This window comes from Chionomys nivalis, chromosome 4, assembly GCF_950005125.1.
Source record: "Chionomys nivalis chromosome 4, mChiNiv1.1, whole genome shotgun sequence".
Classification (NCBI taxonomy): domain Eukaryota; kingdom Metazoa; phylum Chordata; class Mammalia; order Rodentia; family Cricetidae; genus Chionomys; species Chionomys nivalis.
Genome location: NC_080089.1, coordinates 54,746,259 through 54,769,465, shown reverse-complemented (window position 1 = coordinate 54,769,465; position 23,207 = coordinate 54,746,259). Strand labels below are relative to the sequence as shown.

Here is a 23,207-nt window from a genome sequence, read left to right as displayed (position 1 = left end):
TGCTGTGAATAGTTAATAAACTATCTTATGCCTGTGCAGGGCAGAATACAAGTAGGCTTGGAAAACTAAACTGAATGCTGGGCAAAAGAAGACAAAGTCAGTGAGACATGGTGTAGTTGCTGCCAGGAATAGATGAACTGGAATCTTGCCAGTAAACCACAGCCACATGGTGATACACAGATGAATAGAAATGGGTTAAATTAAGATGTAAGAGTTAGCCAATAAGAAACTAGAGCTAATAGGCCAAGCAGTGATTTAATTAATACAGTTTCTGAGTGGTTATTTCAGATCTGGGCAGCTGGGAACAAACAAGTGGCCTCCTACAACAGATTGGCATGCCAACATGTGGTAGCTAAATTCACATAAAACCTGAGAGGGCTTGGAAAGGAATTCTAGACACTGAAAACCAAAGTTTAGCTGTGGTTTCAAAACGGCAGCACAAACCACTCTGTCCATGTTGGGTGCCAGATGAAGACAGACGCTAAAATGAAATCCCACATAGCTCAGAATTGAGTATAATAAAGGGTTACTTATTTAGGAGTAGACTCACAGATCACAGTCCTCTGCTCAAAGGGGAAACAGAGAAAGAGTAAGCATGCGATTTACACGACATTTATAGTATAAGAGGCCACACCCAAGTGGGAAGGTAACTTAAAGGCTACTGACTGAAGGATTTCCTACAGCAGGATCCGGGGAACAAAGGCTGCCTTTGCTTCAGAAACATGTTTGGGCCCTGGCACAGCTACCTCTTTGACAAGGTACCCCCCAAATCAGAGGAGATCCTAGGCCTCGAAGGCAGTGACTTAGAGAGGGCTCCTTACAGGGCTGAGAGCTGATCTAGTCTGACATAGGGGGCTTGTGTGGGGGAGAGGTGTGTTTTCCCACCATGTGGTTGAGGGGCTGGGGGACAATCAGCCTCTCCCAGCCAAAAACACCAGATGGAATGTTTCTATACCCCGATATTAAGACTCCCTGCTAACGCAGCCAATCAATCCAAGTCAAAATAAGAAATAAAAGTTCAGGTTTATGAGTAAAATGTCTCAGAGGTCTTCTGGCCCCTAGAGAGGAGATGGGAAAAAGGAACCAGAAAATCACATGGATTTTCCTTAAGAGACTGTTTAAATATCCTGCAGGAGTGTTCCTGGGGATCTCCAGGGGAGGAGACTCCACTTAGGGCTGTCTAAGACTTGACAGGGTTTATAGTGAGGAGGAGTCTGAGGTGGAGCTCCAGGCAAACACAAATCTCATTCAACCCTGTGAATCATTTTAATCAATTTAATAGATTTCCTTGTCTAACTAGATTTGTTTGTCTCCTGACAACTGTAGACACTTAAAAGCCTGCGTGTTCCTTTTGCCCAGACTAACTGCAGACAGTTAACTCACTTTCACCCCAGAGCAAGTTCAAACTATGCTGAGGTCTGCAGGAATCATGCAGTGAGATTTCAATCGGAGACAAACCCAGGTCACAAGGCAACGCGCTGGGCCTAACACCTTTGGCATATCAACTGATTTTCACAGTGGGTTTCTTGTGAAGCCATAAGCACTCTGCCTTGCTGCAAAATTATGCAGAGTATGGAGAAGTAGGCACAACTTTTTCCCATGTACTGGTATATTGGGTTTTCCCCACCGCTCTGAGGTATCTCCAGTGGGAAACTCACACAGTCAATAACCTTGGTTCCCACAGTCTCATCTCTGCTTCTCTTCCTGAGACAAACTCGTTAGCCAGCTCCCTGCAATTATCTTCTATCTGGCAGGACATTTGTTGAGGAGCCGAGTCTTCATACGGCTCACTTTCCACACCTCCTAGATAGGGGTGGTGCATCCTGGGCCTGGCTTGTTTCTTAGTCCTTCCTGATAAAGAGACTGGTGTCCTAAATTCTCTTACAACTGATTTAGGAAAAGTGCTTACCTCAGTTAATCCCCTGCTTTACCCTAGAAAAGCTCTTAAACCCCTTTCACATGGATGGCATGGAGGCCAAGCGCCATTGTTTGACTTAGGTGCACTAGATTTTGTAAGATCATGAATTTTGTATTATATTACCATAAATCCCCCTTGTCCTAAACACATTAGGTATAATAGATATAATTTTAAGATCTGAAAAGTCCTCTAGTGACCTTTGGGATGGTTCTCTCCAGTCATGGCGACTTCAAGGTGATGTGATTACTGGTATCTCTCTGGGTTCATCTGCCTACTCTCCAGGTGGAAATATAGTGAGACCTCAAAGAAGAGGGCACCCATCTCTAATGCCCCCATGGGACTCTCATTTCTGCACTAACACCTGCTAAGAAGGGGACATGGCATACCCAAGGGTGGGTGAACTTAGGCTGAGGAAGGGGGCAGAGGAAGATGGGAAGGGTGCATGGAGTCTAAGACTGGAAATCAGAACGCTCAATCCTCACCCATCACTGACTATTAAATCAGTGTGTGCCTCCAAATACTTACTCATTGAGCTCAGTTTTCTCATCTGTAGACCTAGTGCTGGAATGAGGATATCCACAGCCCCTCCTCAGGATTTGTCTGCCTCTGTCACATGCCCCCTGTCGAGGGCCCAGTAAGTCTCAGCTGTGATTTTGCAGCCTAGGGGACATCTTTTGTCGCCATGGGTTCAAAAAATTGCTTCACAGTTCAACAATCTGAGAGCTGATGCAGGCCCTTCCTGGAGGGTATGGGCATCCCTTGCCAGGGAGATGGGATAGAGGCAAGATCACAGGCTTTGGAGAAGATGGGTAACTCCCTCAGACTGACATGGGTTTGGACCTGTAGGTAGTGCAAGACAATACACACATGCTGATGTGTATATGTGTGAATATGTATTATGTTCTCTTACAGAAAAATATTCTGTAAATAGTAAGAAAAAATCTAGCCCAAATGCCCATTCCCTAGTGGTACTCACCAGTTGGTCATTTTACCAGTGACTTGAGATATAGTGTCTGGCTTATTTGGGTAATTTTTAAATATATGTTACAGATTTTTCACAAATATTATTACTTTTGGGGTTGACAACACAAACTCACTTGAGGAAAAATCATTGGGACATTGACAGTCTGAATTTCTTCTTATAAAGTCATAGAAGGTTTAACCAAATGCTAGGCTCTCAACTTTGGACTTGCTACTTTTTAAAACTGTGAGCCAATAAGTGTCTGTTCATTGTACATTAAACAGATTCTTTTTTTTTTTTTTTTTTTTTTTTGGTTTTTCGAGACAGGGTTTCTCTGTGGTTTTGGAGCCTGTCCTGGAACTAGCTCTTGTAGACCAGGCTGGTCTCGAACTCACAGAGATCCGCCTGCCTCTGCCTCCCAAGTGCTGGGATTAAAGGCGTGTGCCACCACCGCCCGGCTAAAAACAGATTCTGACACCTTCATAAAATACACTCTTTCCTTGTTTACACAACCCTAAGGAAGGCAGGGCTATGTCTGGGAAACAGTGTGGACTGGGAAGACTATTAGGTTCATTTAGAACCAGATTACCATTTTTATTATGTTCCTTTTGTTTGCTTTTTTTCCAGATAAGGTTTCTCTGTGTAGCCCTGGCTGTCCTGGAACTCACTCTGAAGACCAGGATGGCCTTGAACTCAGAGTGATCAGCTGTCTCTGCCTCCCAAGTGCTGGGAGTGAGCCACCACCACCCAGCTTTGTTTGTATTTTATGGCTCAATTTTATTAAAAAATAAGACCCAGACAGAAACTACTCTGAAAGCATGAAAATCAGATGTACTGTTTACTTTTCAAAATGCAGGCTTTCTTTTCATTGGTGAGTGTGGGAGTAATGAAATTGATCTTGTTATGCCAGCATCACAGGACCCCTAAAGAAGACCACCACAGAGCTGGTATCTGATGCAAACACACTGAGGTGTATTCAAGCTAGCTGGGACTACAATCCAACACACCTTTGCAGTGGGTTGGGGAGAATAGCCCCAAGGCTTCAGGGTAGAGGATTTTAAAGGGAAAACCACAATCAGGGTGGCACAAGCCTTGGCATTTTGGGACTGGGTAAAGTATACAATTTTTGAAGTTGTTGTTGGGGTATGGGGAATTTCCAAACAGTGACTGTCAGCAGACAGGAATTTTAAAACAGTACTTAATTAGATGCCTACAAGGGTGTTCAAAGCAAGCAGATGTTGTTTTGTCACTTTGACCAGGGCAGGCACAGTTCCTTGGAAGTTTATGACTTTATGACTTTGCTGGGCTGCATTCATCTCTTTAGTTATGTCCTGTCTAAAATGAAGCTCTTTTTCAAAATGAAGTTTGTTAAGCTCCTTCAGCCTTACCTTAACTGATTATTCTGTAAGATCTCTACATGGACTTGCTTGTTCCCAATCTTGTGTCTCGTCCTACTAATAATACAGAAAGCTGAACTCGGGATATAGATGGGGTAGAGATAGTTTAACTCTCTTAAATCACAGAATCTGTCTTAGTTGGGAACATACACATCCAACATGATGCGGGATTACCCTCCTCTGTATGCTGTGATTACCATTAATGAATAAAGAAACTGCTTTGGACCTATAGTAGGGCAGAACATAGTTAGGTGGGGAAAAATAAATGGAATGTTGGGAGAAAGAAGGGCAGAATTGTAGAGACTCCGTGGAGCCACCACCAGAGTCAGACATGCTGAAACCTTGCTGGTAAGCCACTGCCACATGGCGATATACAGATTAATAGAAGTGGGTTAAATTAATATAAGAGTTAGCCAATAAGAAGCTAGAGCTAATGGGCCAATCAGTGACTTGATTAATACAGTTTCTGTGTGATACTTTTGGGTCTAAACTAGCCAGGCGGCCGGGAACCAACAAGTGACCTCCAACAAATTCTCTTTCTCTGACACCAACAAATGAATATGCAATATGATATTACAGTTTTCAGGGACAATACAATTTGTAAAGCCCTGAAGGAAGCTGTTGGGAATTGGCCCACGTTTTTGAATACCTGCTTTACATCAGTCTCATTCCATCTATTCAGGTCAGGAAGTGTCACACTCAGACAACACAGGCCCCACCAGCCTTCAAGAAGGAAGTAAACATGATGACTCCGCCCCCCCCCCCCCCATTCATAGAGGACTGGGCTGTACTAACTTGCCCCATATCAGAGTGTAGACGAGGGATGTCCTTCATTTTTTCATATAAGACTCTTAGTTTAAAAATATTTTGAGGGCTGAACCTGGTACTAAATCCTCTAGTAGTTTCTGATATGCAGGACCCTAAGGCAGGAGCATCACTTAAACCAACCTGGGCAAAAAGGGAGTGCAAATCTCTAAATTTCTAAATTTATAAATCCAAAAATATAAAAATTCTCAGTCCATGTAGAGAACCCTTTCTGATTGGTGTGCTGTAGCTGCTCATTTGCAGTCAGTCACCTGGGTTTCAGTTTCTTCTCTGTTCCTTCTAATGTGTAATGACAGATGAAATTCCACTTATGCATTGAGACAGGAGAGGCTTTGGGGGATAAGTACAGTCATGCACTTGTAAAGGTCAGAGAACAATCTCAGATACTGCTTCTCTCTTTCCACCTTGTTTGATGCCTGCTATCATTACCTACTGCATGCCAGGCTATTGGCCATTGAGCTTCAGGGAATTTTCCAATCTCCACCTAGCCTGCTGGGATTTTATAGACATGCATTGTGACCCTAGTTTTGCATGGGTTGTGGGGTTTCAAATAGAGGTCCTCATGGTTGCATGGCAAGCTCTTTACCTACTGAGTCTTCTCACCAGTTCCTATATTGGTGTTTAACTCTAACTTTGTGTTTGAAATAAGATATAACAGTCCTTAAATCAAATGAGACCCTCAGGAATGGTAGAGTCTATACTGTGTAGTTTTCTCTTCAGGAGCAGGAGAGTCTATACTGTGTGACTTGGACTCTTCAGGAGTGGGAGAATCTGTTCTGTATGATTTAGAGTCTTTACGGGTGGGAGAGATTATACTGTATGGTTAGGGCTGACAGACATTTAGGTGGACTTCATTGGCTGAGGCAGCAGCTTCCACATCCACCCATCCACTGCTCACTGCAGCAGCTCTCAGGAGTACTTTGGTTGTGGGATCCCACAAGAGTGGGTCTGCTCCACCTTGACTGGAGGGCAGAGATTTCTGGCCTATTCTTGCTCCTTCAAGGTTACAGACAAGATGTTTGACTTAAGGTGTGGCTACTAACAAGTTATTTTGTCCTAGGGTATGGTTACTTAGTGTTTTGGGTATTAAGATGACCCACAGAGGTAGATCTGTTCCACCTTGACCAAAGGTCAGAGAAATCAGGCCTCTTCCTGCTCCTTCAAGGCTATGACAGGAGGTTTGACCCAGAGAGTGTCTGCTTACGGGATGCTTGACCTAAGGTGTGGTGGCTGCAAGTCCTGCCTAAAGAAAGGAATAATTAACTAAGGATATAGTTGCTTGATGCTTCAGGTATTGAAGAGGTAATTGCTCTGTTTGTTCTTTGCATCATGTTAAAGCCTTCTCATACCCCCCTTTTTGGATTGGAGTAATAATCATATGGAAAATAAACATGACTGAATTCAGTATTACTGAACTGCCCACCCAACTCTATTCTGTGTCTCTGTCCTTTTCTTTCGCATCTCTGTTACTTCTAATCCACATGCCCCTACCCTTGAATGTGCAAATCCCGTAGCTGGACCTTGACATTTGGCAAAGAAAGTGATAAGGAAACAGAGTTCATCATTCATTTTTTAAATTTATTTATTTATTATGTAGACAATATTCTGTCTGTGTGTATGTCTGCAGGCCAGAAGAGGGCACCAGACCTCATTACAGATGGTGGTGAGCCACCATGTGGTTGCTGGGAATTGAACTCAGGACCTTTGGAAGAGCAGGCAATGCTCTTAACCACTGAGCCATCTCTCCAGCCCCATCATTCATTTTTTTCATTTAGTTCAGTAATGTAGATCAAGACACTGAACAACAGTATGCATGCTGGGAAACTCTAGAAAACAATAAACTATCAAAAATGGACCCAGTTCCTGCAGGTAAATGTGTCTTAAGGATGTTCATAGTTTCTGTTTGCTTTTAATTAGTTCCAATAAATATTTGGAAATGTTTTTAATGCAGGAATTAATTCCATATGAGGCATTCAGTAAACTATTTGTTCAAAAATATTTCAGCTATATTTCTATAAATACCTCCATTGGAACAATGTTAAGCATCTGGCTAGAGTTTTAAATAGCAACTCAAGACAGGCAAATATATAACAAATATAAATATACCAAATAAACATGCAATTGTTAAGAATAATGTTGATTGACATGAGTTAATACAATTACTTTTCCTGTGTTCAAGCTGAAAATAAAGAAGTAACAGCAATGTCAGAGAAGCAAAATGTTAGAGATAATTAGCAAGTTGGAACTTATAGACTTGAGTGTAGCACAGTGCTTCAAGTTGAAACCTCTTCTACAGCTGAGACTGGGCAGATGTAAGCAGCCTCTCTCTGGGGTATTTTTGCATTCTCCCGTAGTTGAATCAAAGTTGCTACTTGACTCACAGTAGTCACTCGTCAGACTATAAACAAACAGCTGGAGGGATGTGAAGCACAGTGGTCCACATCTGCAGGTGCTTCATGAACAAACATGCATGCACACCTGTGATCACAGATTCTGAGAAAATACCTGTTCAACTGCCAACATTAGTAGATGAAAACAGGAATATCATAAACTATACATATTAATAGCAGGAGAAAGCCTTGAGGACAAATATTTTCAAGTGTGGTTCCTTGGTTCTCTGAATCAGCAGAAGTTGGGGCAAGATGTAAAATTCTAGCACCCTACCCCAGCTTCACTTGGTTGTAATTGTTCACCATGGTGCCTGAAGTATGTTTTCTAACAGGTGGCTCTGGTATCAACCCTTACATCTGCTGTAGTTTGAGATCCACTAAGAGTCGATACTCACATAGAGTGTGTCTACAAGTGTGAAGAACAGAAATGTCCATTTATCTAATTTCTGAAGACATATGAAGTGAACAGATATAGCAGAGAGCCTGAGGAGGAGGCAAGGAGTGAGGGGAAGAGATAGTACTGACTTTGGTCCTTGGGCAGTCTTTCAAGGAGGTAGCCCAAACCTTCTTTGACTTGCTCTTCTGTACTCTGTCATTCACCAACTGGGCTGGGGCTTGTTTGCAGGAGGACAGGTGGAGAGGTGCCTGAGTCCCACTGGAGGGCTTGACTAGCTGGATGGTTGTACATAGTGAGTCTGTGCTGCTCCTCCCTCTAGAGGTGCCTGGATATGAATTAACTACTCCAGTGGACCCCAGCCAGGCTCTAAGCACCATTTGCTTTCTGAGGCTGGAGGACGATTCCTGCTGCAGCTGTGCAGAGTAAAACCTTGGCATCTGCAGCTCCATTTTGCATCTACATCCTCTGCTCTGGAGAATTTTCTTCCCAAATCACCTTGGACTCCAGGAACAGGTCTGATGGATAAACATCTTGTACAGCATCAAAACTAGTAACCAGACACCTTTCTATGGACAAAACCTACCTGGGCTGGATAGCTTATGTAAGTCTGACATAAGCTAAGGTCATCTCAGAGTAGGGAACTTCAGGTGGCCAGGTGCTTCCATGGGACTGTAGGCAGGCAAGACTGTGGGGGCATTTTCTTAATTAGTGATTGGTGGGAGAGGGCCTAGCATATCCTCGGTAGTGCCACCTTTGGTGGTCCCGGGTTCCGGAAGAAAACAGGCTGAGCAAGTCATGAGGCACAAGGCAGTAAGTAATGTTCGCCTATGGCCTCTACATGAGCTCTTGTCTCAGGTTCCTGCCTCACTTGAGTTTTTCCCTTGTTTCCCTCTGTGGTGGACTGTTGCCTGGAAGAGTGAGCAGAATGAACCCTTTCCTCCCCAGGTTGCTTTGATCAGGGTGTTTCATCCCAGCAACAGTTACCCTGAGACACACTACCTGAGCCATCTTGCAATCAGTCATCAGGCCTTGCGTGGGTGCCTTATAAGACAGGGCTGATGCTGTGCTTGAATGCTTGAGATAGCTCCACTCACTGAAATCCCCACTCTGCTTTTTAATCAGAATCTTTTCTGTTTCCTCCCGTTTATTAAACATAGATTCTTTTCTCACACAATATAATCTGAATACATTTTCCTTCTTTCTCCTCCTCCCAATTCCTTCCTACCTCCTCTTCCATCCAGACCCACTCCCTTTCTAGCTCTCATTAGAAAAGAACAGGCTTCTAAGAGATAACAACTAAATATAACCAATTAAAATACAGTAAGATAAAGAAAACCATCATATCAAAATTTGGACAACCCAAGGCAACACAAAAATAAAAAAGCCCCAAGAGATGGCACAAGAATCAGAGACCCATTTGTTCACAGTCAGGAGTCCCATAAAAATACTAAACTGAAAGCTATAGTATGTATGCAGAGGTCCTGGTGCCGACCGGTGGAGGCCCTGTGACTGCTGCTTCAGTCTCTGTGAGTTCATATGAGCTTTGCTCAGTTGTTTTAGAGGCCTGTTCTCTTAGTGTCCTCTGTCCCCTCTTCCCCATTCCTGCCCCGTCTTCTTTGGGGTTCCCTGAGCTCTGAGGGGGATGATTTGATGGAGACATTTCATTTAGAGCTGTGTCTGTCTCTCTGCACTGTCTGTCCATCTGTCTGGCTGTAGGTCTCATATTTGTTCCCACCTGGTGCAGGAGGAAGCCTCTGTGATGATGGCTGAATAAGGCACTGATCTAATCGTCATTTCTATTTGGTTTTGGTTGAAGAGCTACTGATCTGCTTTGTTGTGATCACCTTGTTCCATGGCTTTGGTCTCAGGTAAAACCACCACAGTGCCAAAGCCTTCAATACTTGGGCCTTTGGGGAAATTAAAAATTCAAATTACTGCTGGTTGTGCTAATAACATCAGTAGGATTTGCAGTACGGAAATCCCTAGTGACTTTGTAAAGAATGGCCAGAAACCAAAGTGCACTAAGTCCAGACCTGAATAGGAACTGAAGTAGGGGAGATATCTTGTAAACTACAAAGTGCCAAAGGTAGTTAGAAAGTGGGATGAAGACATGTTGAAGTGAGGATGGCAGTTGGGAGATTCCAAGTTGAAAGAGACTGAAGTTGTTTAAATGTCAGGTGACATAAGAGAAGATGCTTAAAAAGAGAAAGACGACACTGATCATTACTTATGTTGTACTATGTCCCTTCTGTTTGCGTTTATTGTTTCCTCCCAGTTCAAGAACACTCCCTCCCCTCCCAGAATGCATTTCGGGGGATTTATTCTGTTCGTTTATTAACTCTAAGCAGTTAGTGTATCCAACATGGCAGGTGCTTCATAACTATTTGTCAGATGACAGAGCGAATGGGTTTTCTAAGGAACCGAGAGGAGGGGGAAGATAGAAGGAGCCACTAATATAGTGCACACCTGCTTCCACAGCTCTTCCACTCCCGGAAGGGAGGTAGACTTCAGTCCTCATTGGTTTCCCACCTACTGTGATACGATGATGTGCACACTCTTTTTCAGTTAGTTCAGATCTGTGATTTAAATACCGACACATAGTCATCCCGTGCATACTGCTGTCTTCGAAGTAGCTTAAACATATCTGTTAGGTCTTTGTTCCTGGATCCTTGGCTCCAAGTCTGGCACACGACGCCTGAAAGAAGCCTTAAGGTGCAGGCTAAGCTCCGGAACTCTATTAATCACAGATTTCTCGAGAGGACCTGCTAGGTCCTTCACGTACGGACCGTGGTGAAGAGACAGACCGGAGGGAAGGCTGAATCTGAGAAAGGGGCCCGTGCCGCCAAAAGCCGAGTTGGATTTTTATCACTCCACGGGGAAATAACAGCTCTGGGGAAGTAGGCGCTCCAAGGCTGGGAGAAAACTCTTGCCTTCACTTTTCCCTTAAGCGCAGGGCTTGAATCCGGCTGCGCCTGCGCGAAAGGCCCTGAACCGCCTAGAGGGCGGGGCTAAACTTCGGCTGGCATCACGTGGTCCGCCGGCCATCTGCCCCGCCTGGTCCTCGGCTGCCGCCCCGCCCCACCCCGCCCCTTTCCCGCCGGGACGCTGGGAGCCGCCCCAAAGTGCGCAGGGCGGACGGGGTAAGTGTCCGCGAGGGGCGCGCGTCGCTTCGACCCGGACGGACCCTAGAAGGGGCACGGGCAACCTGTGTTGTGGGGCTAAGGGACAAGATGGCGGCGGAACACCCTTCCACCTCCTCAGGCACCTGGACGTGTGACGGGGGAGGGGAGATACGGGGTCCACTAAGGAGGCCGGGCCGGGGTGGGGAGGGTGGAGCTGGCCCGCAGCCCCGCTGGGCTGTGAGGGTTGTGGGACTGTGAGCTCCAATCCGGCCGGCCGGTGCCGGGGCTGGGCCCGGGACAGGATGCTGTCTCTAGGGGACAGTCGAGGCTTCTGGAATGTCCGGACTGCGGGGTCCTCAGGAGCTTTCTTGCCTGCCTTTGACAGTTGATCGCTTTAGCATCTTTCCCTTCAGGGGTTTGCACCTCTTTCTATGAACCTTTCTCATGGAAGCAGGAAGGGGAAGAATTATTATTTTCTTCTTCTCAATTTACAAATGTTTAATGTCGGGGCCTCAGGTGCAAAACGCAGACCTCACACCCGGGTCGCCTCCTGCCTCAATGACCCTGCCCCCTTAGTTTATTAGTGCCTCCCTCAGCTCAGGCTTGCAGTCCTGTCCTGCTCAAGGAAACAGGTTAGAGTCAGCTGTTGACTGCAGATCTTTGAACTTGTTACAAAGCAATCAGAAAATTGCTTCTCAAGCAGCTCCAGCTGCTGTCCAGTAGGATCCCTCTGAAGAGGGCCCTTTGGTCTGAGATCCTCTCATTTTGATACCGTCCACCTTATAAAATTGTTACTAACAGGAAATGATTGTTTCTGTAAAGAACTGCATAGCAAGCCTGCAGCAAATGCCCCGTTTCTCCTCTTTCCCCTATCTTTTGAGCTGCCTTTGTAAAATTCTCCGCGTTAGTCTTTTGGGCTGCTATAACAAAATACCTTAAACTAAGAAGTGTATGAACAACAGGGATTGTTTATCACAGTTCTGGGTGGGAATTCAAGAAGAAAGTACTAGCTTATTCTGTTTGGTGATGGTGTGCTTTCATATTGTGGATGACACCGTCTGTACCCCACATGAGGAGGGACAGGGGTCTTCCTTTAACTTCTTTTACAAGAATATCAGTCCCATATATGAAGACTGTGAGTCTTAATTACTTCCCAAAGTATTTACCTATTGCTGTCACTTTGGAAGTTAGGATTCCAGTATGAATTTTGAGTAGACACAAACAGTGTCGACATAGGACTGTGATTAAACACCTGATGTTTTTATGTCATAACCAGGGTTGCCATATAAATGTTTTACAAATAATTTTGGTGACTGGGTTCCCAAGGTTTTATACAGATTTTTAAAATGCTTTTCCTTTGTGCTTCCTAGACCTTAAAAAATCACTGAAAGATTGACTTGATGATAGACTTTATTAGTGCCTTTGTGAGTGATTTATACGAGTGTTTTAGTGATAAGGTGACAGAGTTCAGATGTTCTCTTGTTGTCTTCCTGCTTCCCCAACTCCCACAACCCAATCCAGTTTTAAAGGAGACACAGAAATCCTTTGGGAATTACATGTAAATATCCTTCAGTCTCTAGAAATAGATGGTGTTGGGGCGAGGGAGATTGCTCAGTAGGTAAAATGCTTGCAGTGTAAGCATGAGGACCTGAGTTCAGATCCCCAGTCCCCTTGTAAACATCAGACACATGGGTGCATTCCTGAAATCCCAGTGCTGGGAGGTAGGAGACAGAAGGCTCCCTGGGGGTCCCCTGTTCTTTCAGTCCAGCCTAATTCAGTGAGAGGCCCTGTCTCCCATTACCCTGCCAAAAGGTGGAGGGGCTGGGAAGCTGTCTCAGTGGGTAAAGGGCTTGACTGTGGTTTGGATCCCGCCACCTACATAAAAGCCACATGTAGCAGTCAGTAACCCCACTTCTGGGTGATGATGGTTGTGGCAGAGACAGGTCGCTCGATCCCAGGAGCTTGATGACCAGGCAGACTGGTTAAATAGGGTACTCCAGATTCATGAGAGATCTTGTCACAAAAAAAAAAAAAAAAAAAGAAAGAAAGAAAGAAAAAAGAACAAAAGTGTACAGTGTAAGGATACTTTGTCTTCCATGTCAACCTTTGTACACATACGCACGCACACCTATTATCCCTTCCCCAACACATAAATAATAAGGTAGAGAGTGGCTGAAGAAATAACTGATTTTAACCTACTGCATCCACACACATTCGTGCTTACCCCACACATGCATACTTGTACACACAGTGTATGCTGATATGTTCTAAGTGATATAACAGTCTTCTCCTGTGGTACAATATCAATACTGTGGAATTGCCATTTTTGAAATTCTAGACATAAAGATTACAAATGGCTGTGGCTGGAGAAATGGCTCAGAGGCTCAAGAGCACCAGTTGCTCTTTTAGAATAACTGAATGAGATTCAGTTCCCAGCAATCACAGATGGTTCATCACCAGCCCTGGGGGATCCAGCACCACCTCTGGCCTCCTCACACAGCAGACATGAGGAACTGCCAGATGCTGTACTAGGTCAGCTGTACCAGTTTACATTCCCCCTGCAGTGTGTGAGGAAGGTGCCAATTTCTCTGTTTCCTCTGCCACTCTAGTCCTGTCTTTTGAGTGTAGATACCTGAAGTGATGCTTCATTGTGGTTTTGATTTGTTTCCCTTATGACTAGTGATTTGAACATCTTTTCTTGTACTTGTTAGTCATCGAATATCTTTTGCAGAAATGAGGACATGACCCTTTAACCTACATAGTGCTACTATTTTAATTTGAGATGTGTTCCACTTTTGTGCACTCTTTGAATTACTTTTTAAAATTTATGTCATTAAAGGGATTGCTTCCCAGAAATCCTTTGCTGTGTTGAGATTTTCTTTTGGGTAGCACACAACACTTACTCATGTTCATTAGTGCACATATTGCAGTATCTTTCTTTTTGTTCAAAGAACTATCTTAAATTTTCCCAGAAGAAAGAAAATTTAAATTTTTCTTTTGAGAAAAGGTTTTGCTATGTAGCCTAGGCTGTCCTCTTATTCAGAAAACTCCTGTCTTAACACCACGACTGCTTTCAGTTTGGAGGTAGAGATAATAATCTACTTAGTACCAAATTTAACAGTAGTGCCTGAGGCATGGTGGTAAGATTTGGAATAAATCAGGGTCTGGCAGGATATAAGAGATTATGATTCTGTTTTGAGCCATTATTTTTATTCTGTAAGTTAAAAGTATATTTAAATTTAGTAATTAGCACTTTTAATAATTTAACACTTTGGTGTTTGTAATTGTGGTAGAGTTATAATTCAGAAAATCAGGAAACCATTGATGAGCATGCACTCACAATCTATATATTGTATGGTTATCAGGTTTTGGTGGTTCTGGGATGTCAGGTTCTTCACATAAAATTTCTTTGCTTTTGTAAATAACCCTATGGGGGTAGATAGTTTTACTCCATTGTCAACGGTGAACTCTTAAGCTAAAAGCAGTTAGGTACCTTTTGTAAAGGTTGTGCAGTATGTACAAGGCAGCCTTGGAGTATGTGTGAGTCTGACTTTAGAGATCACATTCTTCTCACTGTGTCCTTTGGATGTCTGCTCTGTTTTCCAGTGGGTACCACATTCTTCTCTCATCCCTACAGCTTAGTTTATATGGTCATAGGATTTTTGTGTCTGCTTGCAAAAGTGTGTGTTCTCTAAAGCTCTCTTTATTGGGAAGCCTCGTAGAGTTCACAGCTTCATAGACTGGTTTTGGAATGATGGAAAGCAGGTGTTTCTGCTGAACCAGTGAGCCCTGCAGTGCTGCATTCTTCTTTCCTGCAATCTTTTGAGTGCCTACTCCAGGGATTCCAGTAGGGGAGCGGTCTTTAGTCATTGATACTGACCCCAGGGTCAGGAAATGTGAGAGAAGTGGGAGAAAGATAAAAGCATTTATCATGCACTGGGTTTTATGTAGTATTTCAGAAATTATTTGGACATCTATGTGTCATCTGGTGGGAAGTTCCTTGCTAGCACAGAGAATAATAACATATCTAAAGTTGCATAACTGTGATGAGTAAATAGCGAAATCAGAAGTTGCTCCCTCAGTGTATATTCTTCCCTATCATCTGAGTTTATTTCAGAATATATGTATCTCCCCTAGTTCTCCTGAGAGCTTCTTGTATGGGGGTTTGCTTGAATGTTTATCTATGCACCACATTCCTGCATTGCCTGCAGAAGGCATTGGGTCTCTTAGAACTGGAGTTATAGATGGTTCCAAGTCTCCATACTGGTGTGGGGTATTGAACCTGGGTCCTCTGGAAGACTAAATAATGAACCATCTGTCTATCCCATTTGCAGAATATATCTATCTTTCCTGGAAGTTCCTTCTGCTCCTTCTGAATCCCTCCAACCAATTCAACTTCCTCTTCTTTTTTTAAAGACTAATTTTGCCTAATATGTAGCCTGACATAAACAGAGTCATTGGATATTCTCTTGTCCTTTCTTTTTGTGGGTATAATATGTGGTATTCCTCTGTTACATTTGTAATTAGTTCATTCCTTTCTGTTGGTGAGTAGCACTATGTTACATGGATATACTGCAATTTGATTATTTTTCTGTTGATGGATATTTGAATTGTTTCCAAGTTGGAGCTATTATGTATAAAACTACTTCGAACATTTGTTTATAAATTTTTGTGTGAAAATTATTTTTTTGGGGAGGTCATAAATATTTAGCCTTGGTTTTTATAGATGAGAACAGTGCTACAGAAGTTAAAGGACTTCTTTTAACATGTTTCTATTTAATATTCATATATGCATAAGTTGTGTTTTAATTAAATCCACTCTTCATTCGTCCCACTCCAATTCTTCCCGTTCTTCTTCCTCCCAACTACATGTGCTCTCTTTTTAAAGATACCCATGGAGTCCATTTAGTGCTGCCTGTTTGTACATATGGGCGGTTCCATGTACTGGATGGGGAACACTACTGAGCATGGGTAGCCTTTCAGGGCCCACATCTCTGAAGAAAACTGCCTTTCCTTTCCTCGTAGCCACCATTTGCCAGATAGCTCCTCAGACAGGGATGGGACTTCATGAGCCCCTCCTATTTTGACGCTGGGACTCTGACTCCCATGATTTTGTGCATTGATATGTGCTTCCAACTGCTGGGAGTTGGTGCTTGTAACTACCTTGCATGACTTCTTAATGTCCTATAGCTAGAGCCAGTGATTGGACTGATGCCAATAATTCTCTATACTTTATAGTACACTTTCCTCAAAGTTTGGAGGAAAAGTATGAGTGCATGTGTGTATTATAATATCTATCTATCTATATATTATATTAGTCTTTGAGTTCAGGTTAAGGTTTCTATTAGCTGGAAATTTTAAAATGTAGGTTTCACAATGGGAGATAAGGCTTTACAGGTAGAATGCTGTAGGTTTGATCTCTAGTACTGCAAAAGAAAAAAACAAAAAACCATGTTTCTTTGTGATGCTGACTTTTGAGCTGTGTTCGAAGAATTGGTGGCTTTCAAAGTTTTCTTTTAATTCACATTTTGTTTGTTTGTGTGTGCATGCACATGATCATGTTTACACTTGTGTACATGGACAGAGGTCAGAGGATAAAGTTGCCACAGTTGATTCTCTCCTACCATATGGGTTCTAGGACTCCAGCTCTGGTCTTCAGACTTGGCAGCAAGTGTCAAGGGAATGATGCCACCCACAGTGAGTTGGATTTTCCCACATCACTTAATTCAGAAAATCCTGTACAGATTTGTCTATAGTCCAACCCAGTGCAGACAATCCCTCATTGAGACTGTCTTCCTAGTGATTCTAGGTTGGGGAAGTCGACAATTAAAGCTAACCATCACGGAATATTTAAGATCTAATCTCTTAGGTGTTTTCAAGTATTGGCTTTAACTGTAGTGTCTATGCTGTACAATAAGCTCTAGAATTTTTTCAGAATCCCCAAGGAACTTTGTGCCATTTAATTCTCTCTCTCTCTCTCTCTCTCTCTCTCTCTCTCTCTCTCTCTCTCTCTCTCTCTCTCTTCCTTCCTCCCTCTCTCATCCTCTAGTTCCTGTCTATTACCACTCTACTTTCTGCTTCTGTAAGATCAATTACTTTATATTTCACAAATAAGTAAAATCATACAGTATTTATTTTTCTGTATTGGCTTTTTTTCTTAGCATAATATTCTCCAGCTTAATCTGTGTTGTTAAAAAAAAAATCACAGGATTTTCTTTTCAAAGGTTGAATACTATATCATACTCCTGTACAAACAGCATGTTTTCTTTGTATGATCATCTGCTGACAGACACTCTGACTGATTATCTTGGATATTTTGATTAATGCTGAAAAGAACATGTAATATCTTTAATATTATTATTTAATTTCATTTAGATATTTACCAGAAGTGGTGACTGTTGGATAATATAGTAATTTTAGAAACATTTTGAGGACTCTCCATCTGTTTTCCATAAAGGTTTTACTAATGTACATTCCCTACAATGGTGTAAATGATCTTTTTCTCCTAGCGTCTTTGAGAACAATATCACTTGATCCTGGAGTGTAATTTTCTTGATGTGGTGTTTGGATTCATCTATTTTCTCAGATATATTGGTTTGTAGTCTCCTTCATTCATCTTTTCCTTCCTCTTCACATTCAGTAATGTTGGCATCAGAGTAATGTTTGTATCATAGACAGAGGTTGGAATAGTTCTCTTCCAGATTTTTAGAATAGTTTGATATTCATAGTAGTTTTATTTAAAAGTTTGGTAACATTCAGCAGTAAAACCATCTGGTCCTAGGCCTTTCTTTGTTGGCAGGCTTTTTAATTCAGTCTCATCACTTATTATTGATCTCCTCAGGTATTCTATGTTTTTGCAATTCTGTTTTTTTTTCCTTGATTAGTCTGAATCTGAAAGGTTTTCCAATTTTACGTACAACCCAAGTCTTGCTGGCACACTCCTGTACCCTAGCCCTTGGATAGTGATGGCAGGTGGATCAGAAGCTCCAGGCCATCTGTGGCTATCTAGAGTTTGTATCCTAAAACTTTAAAAAGATTTAATTTTTTTATGTATATAAGTGTTTGCCTGCATGTATGTATGTGCATCATGTGTGTGACTTCAGAGGCCAGAAGGGGGTGTCAGAGACCCTAGAACTGGACTTACAGGGTACTGTGAACGCTATGTGGGTTCTGGGAACTGAATCTGGGTCCTCTGTAAGAGCAGCGACAACCCTTAACTGATGGCTCCAGGCCCCTGAAACATTTCTTAATTAGATCAAGCAGTTTTTTGGTGGAATCTTGAGAATTTATATATATAGAATCCTCCGTGGTTGTCTTTTTTTTTTTTTTTTTTTTTTTTTTTTTTGCCGACTTGACACAAATCTATACCGATCTGGCTAGAGCAGTGGTTCTTAATCAGTATATCAGAGGGTTTATATCCATGGGCTAAAAGGAGTCACATGATGAAAGTGTATAGTCACAGGGGTGAGCCACACGTGATGGGCAAGTTGCACATGGCAAAAACATGTTTTTCCATAGAAGCATATAAACAAATAACAGTTGTAATGAATATTCTGAAGTAAATTCACTCCTATCTGCTATACCTGGGAGGGGCATGAAAACATATTTCAAGAACAATTCTGTGTTTTTGAAGAAACGGAGGTCCCAAGACTCCTCTTTATTCTTGGAGTTTTCTCATAAGCAGGTGTAATTCTCCTCACACAACTCCATTCTTGGACTGTGTTCTGACACATGCTTTGCTATTTATATTTCCATTTTAATCTGTCCCAAGGTGTTTTATTGTTTCTCCTTTGATTTCTTCCTTAACCTTTAGATTGTTGAGGAATGTGTTGTTCAGTTTCCATATATTTGAATTTTTAAGTTTTCTTCTCATTAATGATTTTTATAATAGTGTAATACCATATGTGGTCATACTATTTGTTTTGTGGCCTAGCATATAATCAATCCTAGAAAATGTTCCATATGTGATTATAAATAGTGTATACTCTGCTGCTGAATTTAATATTCTAAATATGTTAGGTTCATTTGATCTGTAGTATTATTCATGTTAACTTTTCCTTAATGGTTTTGTGCCCAGATCTGTCCTTTCTCTAAAGTGGGTTATTAGGCTGGTAAGATGGGTGAAAAGGCAAGATGCTGATCCCTGAGACCTACATGGTGGGAGGGTAGAATTGCTGTGGCATGCATGCACCTCCCCAATGAATAAGAAAATGTGCTATTTTTTTTAATGTGTGGTATTAAAGTCCTTAGTATTAGATCACTATAATTTTTTTCTTCATTCCTGTTAAAAATTTGTCCTATCTTTTTAGTTACTCTGAGTTTGGGATATAGTTATAATTGTTGTATTTTCTAAGGAATTGACTTTTCATTTTCATATGATGATGTTTTTGCTCCCAATACCTCTGTTTTCTTTGGGATATCATTTACATGGAATAATCTTTTTCAATCCTCCCGCTTTTAGCTTATTTTCTTCCTGAAGGATAAAGTTGTTTATTGACAGTATGCTGTTTGACCATTTTTTACAAATTTGTTTAGCTACTCTTTCCTTTAGATTGGGGGATGTAATCCATTTATAGTAGTGGTAGATAGAAAAGCCCTTACCATAATAGATGGGTTTTGATTTATACTTCTTTCACTGTCAGTTTCTCTCCTGATATTTTCTTTTTAAATAATGATGTTTTGATTTTTTTTTTTTTTTTTTTTTCGAGACAGGGTTTCTCTGTGGTTTTGGAGCCTGTCCTGGAACTAGCTCTTGTAGACCAGGCTGGTCTCAAACTCACAGAGATCTGCCTGCCTCTGCCTCGCAAGTGCTGGGATTAAAGGCATGCGCCACCACCGCCCGGCGATTTTTTTAATCTTTACTCAGTGTGTATTTACTATAGGTTTTTCTCTGTGGTTATCATAGGCATACATAAAGCATCCTGCAGTTATAGTCTGTTCTAAGATGCTAAAACATTAGCTTCAACTGGTTTACACCTTTAATCTCAGCACTCAGGAAGCAGAGGAAGGAGGATTATGTATTAGAGGTTAGCCATGGTAAAATAGCAAAAACCTGTCAAGAAAACAAAAACATGCCTTTAGTTCCAGATGTTGGGAGGCAGAGGAAGGTATGGATTGCTGTGAGTTCTTGGCCAGTTTGGTCTATGTAGTAGGTTCCAAGACTGCCAGGGTTACATAGAGAGACTCTATCTCAGTTCCCTCCCCACCAGAAAGAAGAACAAACAAAAACAAAACAAAACAAAAAAACCCAAGCAAACAAAACAAAAAACAAAAAAACACCCTTCAAGCAAAAACAATAAACACACACATAAAATTGCATTAACAGTCTATGTTAATGATGTCCTAGATTACAACTTTCATGTATTATGTATCTTTACAAATTGTTGAAACTAATAGTGTTATTTAGTGTTTTGAGACAAAGTTTGTTCTATCATCAAGACTGGTACTGTACTTCTGGCCCCAGTCTCCTGAGAATCCTGAATTACATGTGCCATTCACTCAGCTGCATTTCTTTTCAATGTTTGCATTTTAACTTTCTTGTTAGAGTTAAAAGTTATTTCATACCATACTGAGGTGATTTACTCTTCATTTGGTTAGCACCCTTTCATTTCTTGTAGGCTAATCTGGTGGTGATGAGCATCCACAGCCCTTGCTTGTTTGTGAGGGTTGCAGTTTTACATAGGGGTCATTGAGAAAGTCACATTGGCCAAGACAGAGAAGGGACCTCAAGTACAAATCTCTGAGGCCCAAGTCTTAAGAAACATAAAGAGGCCATTGTGGCTAGATTGGAATGAATACTGGCAAGGAGCAGTGAAGGATGGGAAAAATTTGGGGTGAGATAGCTGACTGTGAAGACTGACTTTCACTTGAGTGACGTGGGGTGGTGTTGGAAGTTTGTGAGCATGGGCAATGCACATGAAGAATACAGTGGTTTACCCATGCCTATATCATGTACAGTGTCATTCACCTCCTTAAAATTCATCTATGTGTTCACAGAGCTGCATGTCTGTATCAGAGTGGATTTTAGGACATTGTTCCCACCGTGATAGCCTGTTCTCATTTGTGGTTACCTCCATTTTCTCCCTGATTCCTCTATGTTTTGACTCCATTATTTATAATTAATTATTATTAATTATTCTGGACAGTTTATATAAATGAAATCATACAATATGTGATCTTTTATAACTTTTTCATAATGTATAATGTTTTCAGAATTCACCTGTGTTTAAATATGAGAATTTAATTTTTATGGCCAAATAATATTATATTGCTTGGTTATATCATATTGTGTTTAATCTTTAGCCAATGGGTATTATGCCTTTTTGATTGTAGCTTAATAATGCTATTATGAGCATTTGTAGTTATTTTTGGGGGGTGTCTGTGTGTGAATATTCTTGCACTTGAGATGCTGCTTTAAAACTATATTCTTACAGTACAGGCAACTGAGTCCAGGCCCACAAGTATATGAGGCAAAAACTCTACCATTGGGCCACATCCCAGCCTGAAAGTGTATTAAAAGAGCATATTCAATTGATGAAAGCTATATGACTTGGTTCTTAGAATTAGAATGTTTGATTTTATCTGCTACTTTTATTCAGTGGTTCTTGTTACAGAGTTAGGTACACACACACATACTAGTTTCTCTGCTTTGTGTTTCTTTTGAGTGAAAATTTGATTACATTAAGTAGGTATCCCGAAAGGTAAGGTCCGTTCTGTGAGGATACTTACATAAAAGGTGATTAAAATGTTCTGATAAAATTTTAGTTTATGGAAGTTCTTAAAGATATGTTTTTATCTTATGTTAATGAATTTTCTTGCATAATGGTATGTATACCATGTATGTGTCTGGTGTCCACGGAAGTCAGAAGAGGGAGTCAGAGTCTTGGATCTGAAATTATGGATGGTTGAAAGCCACCATGTGTGTGGGTACTGGGACCTGAACCTGAGTCCTCTGCAAGAGCAACAAGTTCCTATCACCATTGAACCACTCTCCAGCCTCCATTTTATGGAAATTCTTAAGGAGAGGTTGCACATTATTTTCTGTGTTAAGTTGGAGATTATTAATGAGGTAAGTTAGATAATATTATTACAAATGAAATGGAGAAGGCAAGAGTGGATTTCTCACAATAGGGATAAATGTTTGTGGAAGTTTTCTTTTAGTTAAACATTATTAATTGGGTCAAGATAGGAAATACGTGACTAGAAAGATGGCTCAGCAATTAAAAACACTTGCTGCTCTTGCACAGTACCCAAGTCTGGCTCTTAGTACCCACAGGGTGGCTCATAATCCTCTACAATTCCAGTTTCTGGGGGCTCTGATGCCCTTTTCTGTCTTTACAGGCACATATACTAGGTACATGTGGATTACATTACATGCAGACCCTTAAATATTAAATAAAATTAAAATATACTTTTAAGCCAAGCATATAAAATGTATGGGTGTGTTCTGTGTAAAGACATATACTGAAAAGAAGCTTAGTGCCTCTGGATTAGGATATACTATGATAGCCCTGTAATTAGTATTGTTTCTTTTTCATTTTGTTTTTATATTTTGGAGTATTAAGGTATTCTTCAGGGTGGAGTTTTTAAAGCTTACTGTATCCTGTGTATTCTATCAGACAATAAAATGTAGTTTTATTCACTTTTTATATTTACTGTAATGAGGAACATGGAGGGTGAGATTTTAACTTTTAATGATTACATATGATTTTATGATAATGCTGTGAGTAAGGAAATATATATAAACTTATACATATATATGCATATACATACATATATATTTTAATTGCAGGAATCATAACCCATGGGATTATGTGTTAAGTGATCTTGTCAGGGAAGAGAGTTAAAAAATGATGGTAAGTACATCTATTTTAATTGTATTTCTTTGTTTATCAGTGTTACATGTGCCATAGTGTGTGCCTGGGAAGATCAGAGAACAGGTTTCAGGAGTTGATTGTTTTCTTCCACTCTATGTGTCCCTGGGATCAAATTCGGTCATCGGGTGTAAACGGAGGTTTTTCTTTCCCACCCAGCTCTGAAGCCCCTTCTAAATAATCACTCAGGTTTAATATTAATTAAAAACTATTTGAACTATTGTAGCATGAATTCTAATTGGTCTTAATAATAAAAACCCAGAATCAGATATTGGTTAATGCTGAAAGATCAGAGAAGCAGAGCAGCCAGCCTTTAGTTCTTAC

The 23,207-nt window shown here is 41.2% G+C and overlaps 1 protein-coding gene across 2 annotated transcripts in view; it reads left to right on the top strand.

The window, feature by feature from the left end:
- The first annotated feature begins 10,969 nt into the window (after nucleotides 1–10,969).
- Scaper (S-phase cyclin A associated protein in the ER) overlaps nucleotides 10,970–23,207 on the top strand; it is a 372,041-nt gene continuing 359,803 nt past the window's right edge. For both annotated transcript variants that reach the window (XM_057767374.1, XM_057767371.1), the window contains exons 1-2: nucleotides 10,970–11,028; nucleotides 22,802–22,865. In XM_057767374.1, the coding sequence (XP_057623357.1) occupies nucleotides 22,860–22,865 (6 nt within the window). In that variant the 5' untranslated portion in view covers nucleotides 10,970–11,028; nucleotides 22,802–22,859. The remainder of the gene's footprint in view (nucleotides 11,029–22,801; nucleotides 22,866–23,207) is intronic.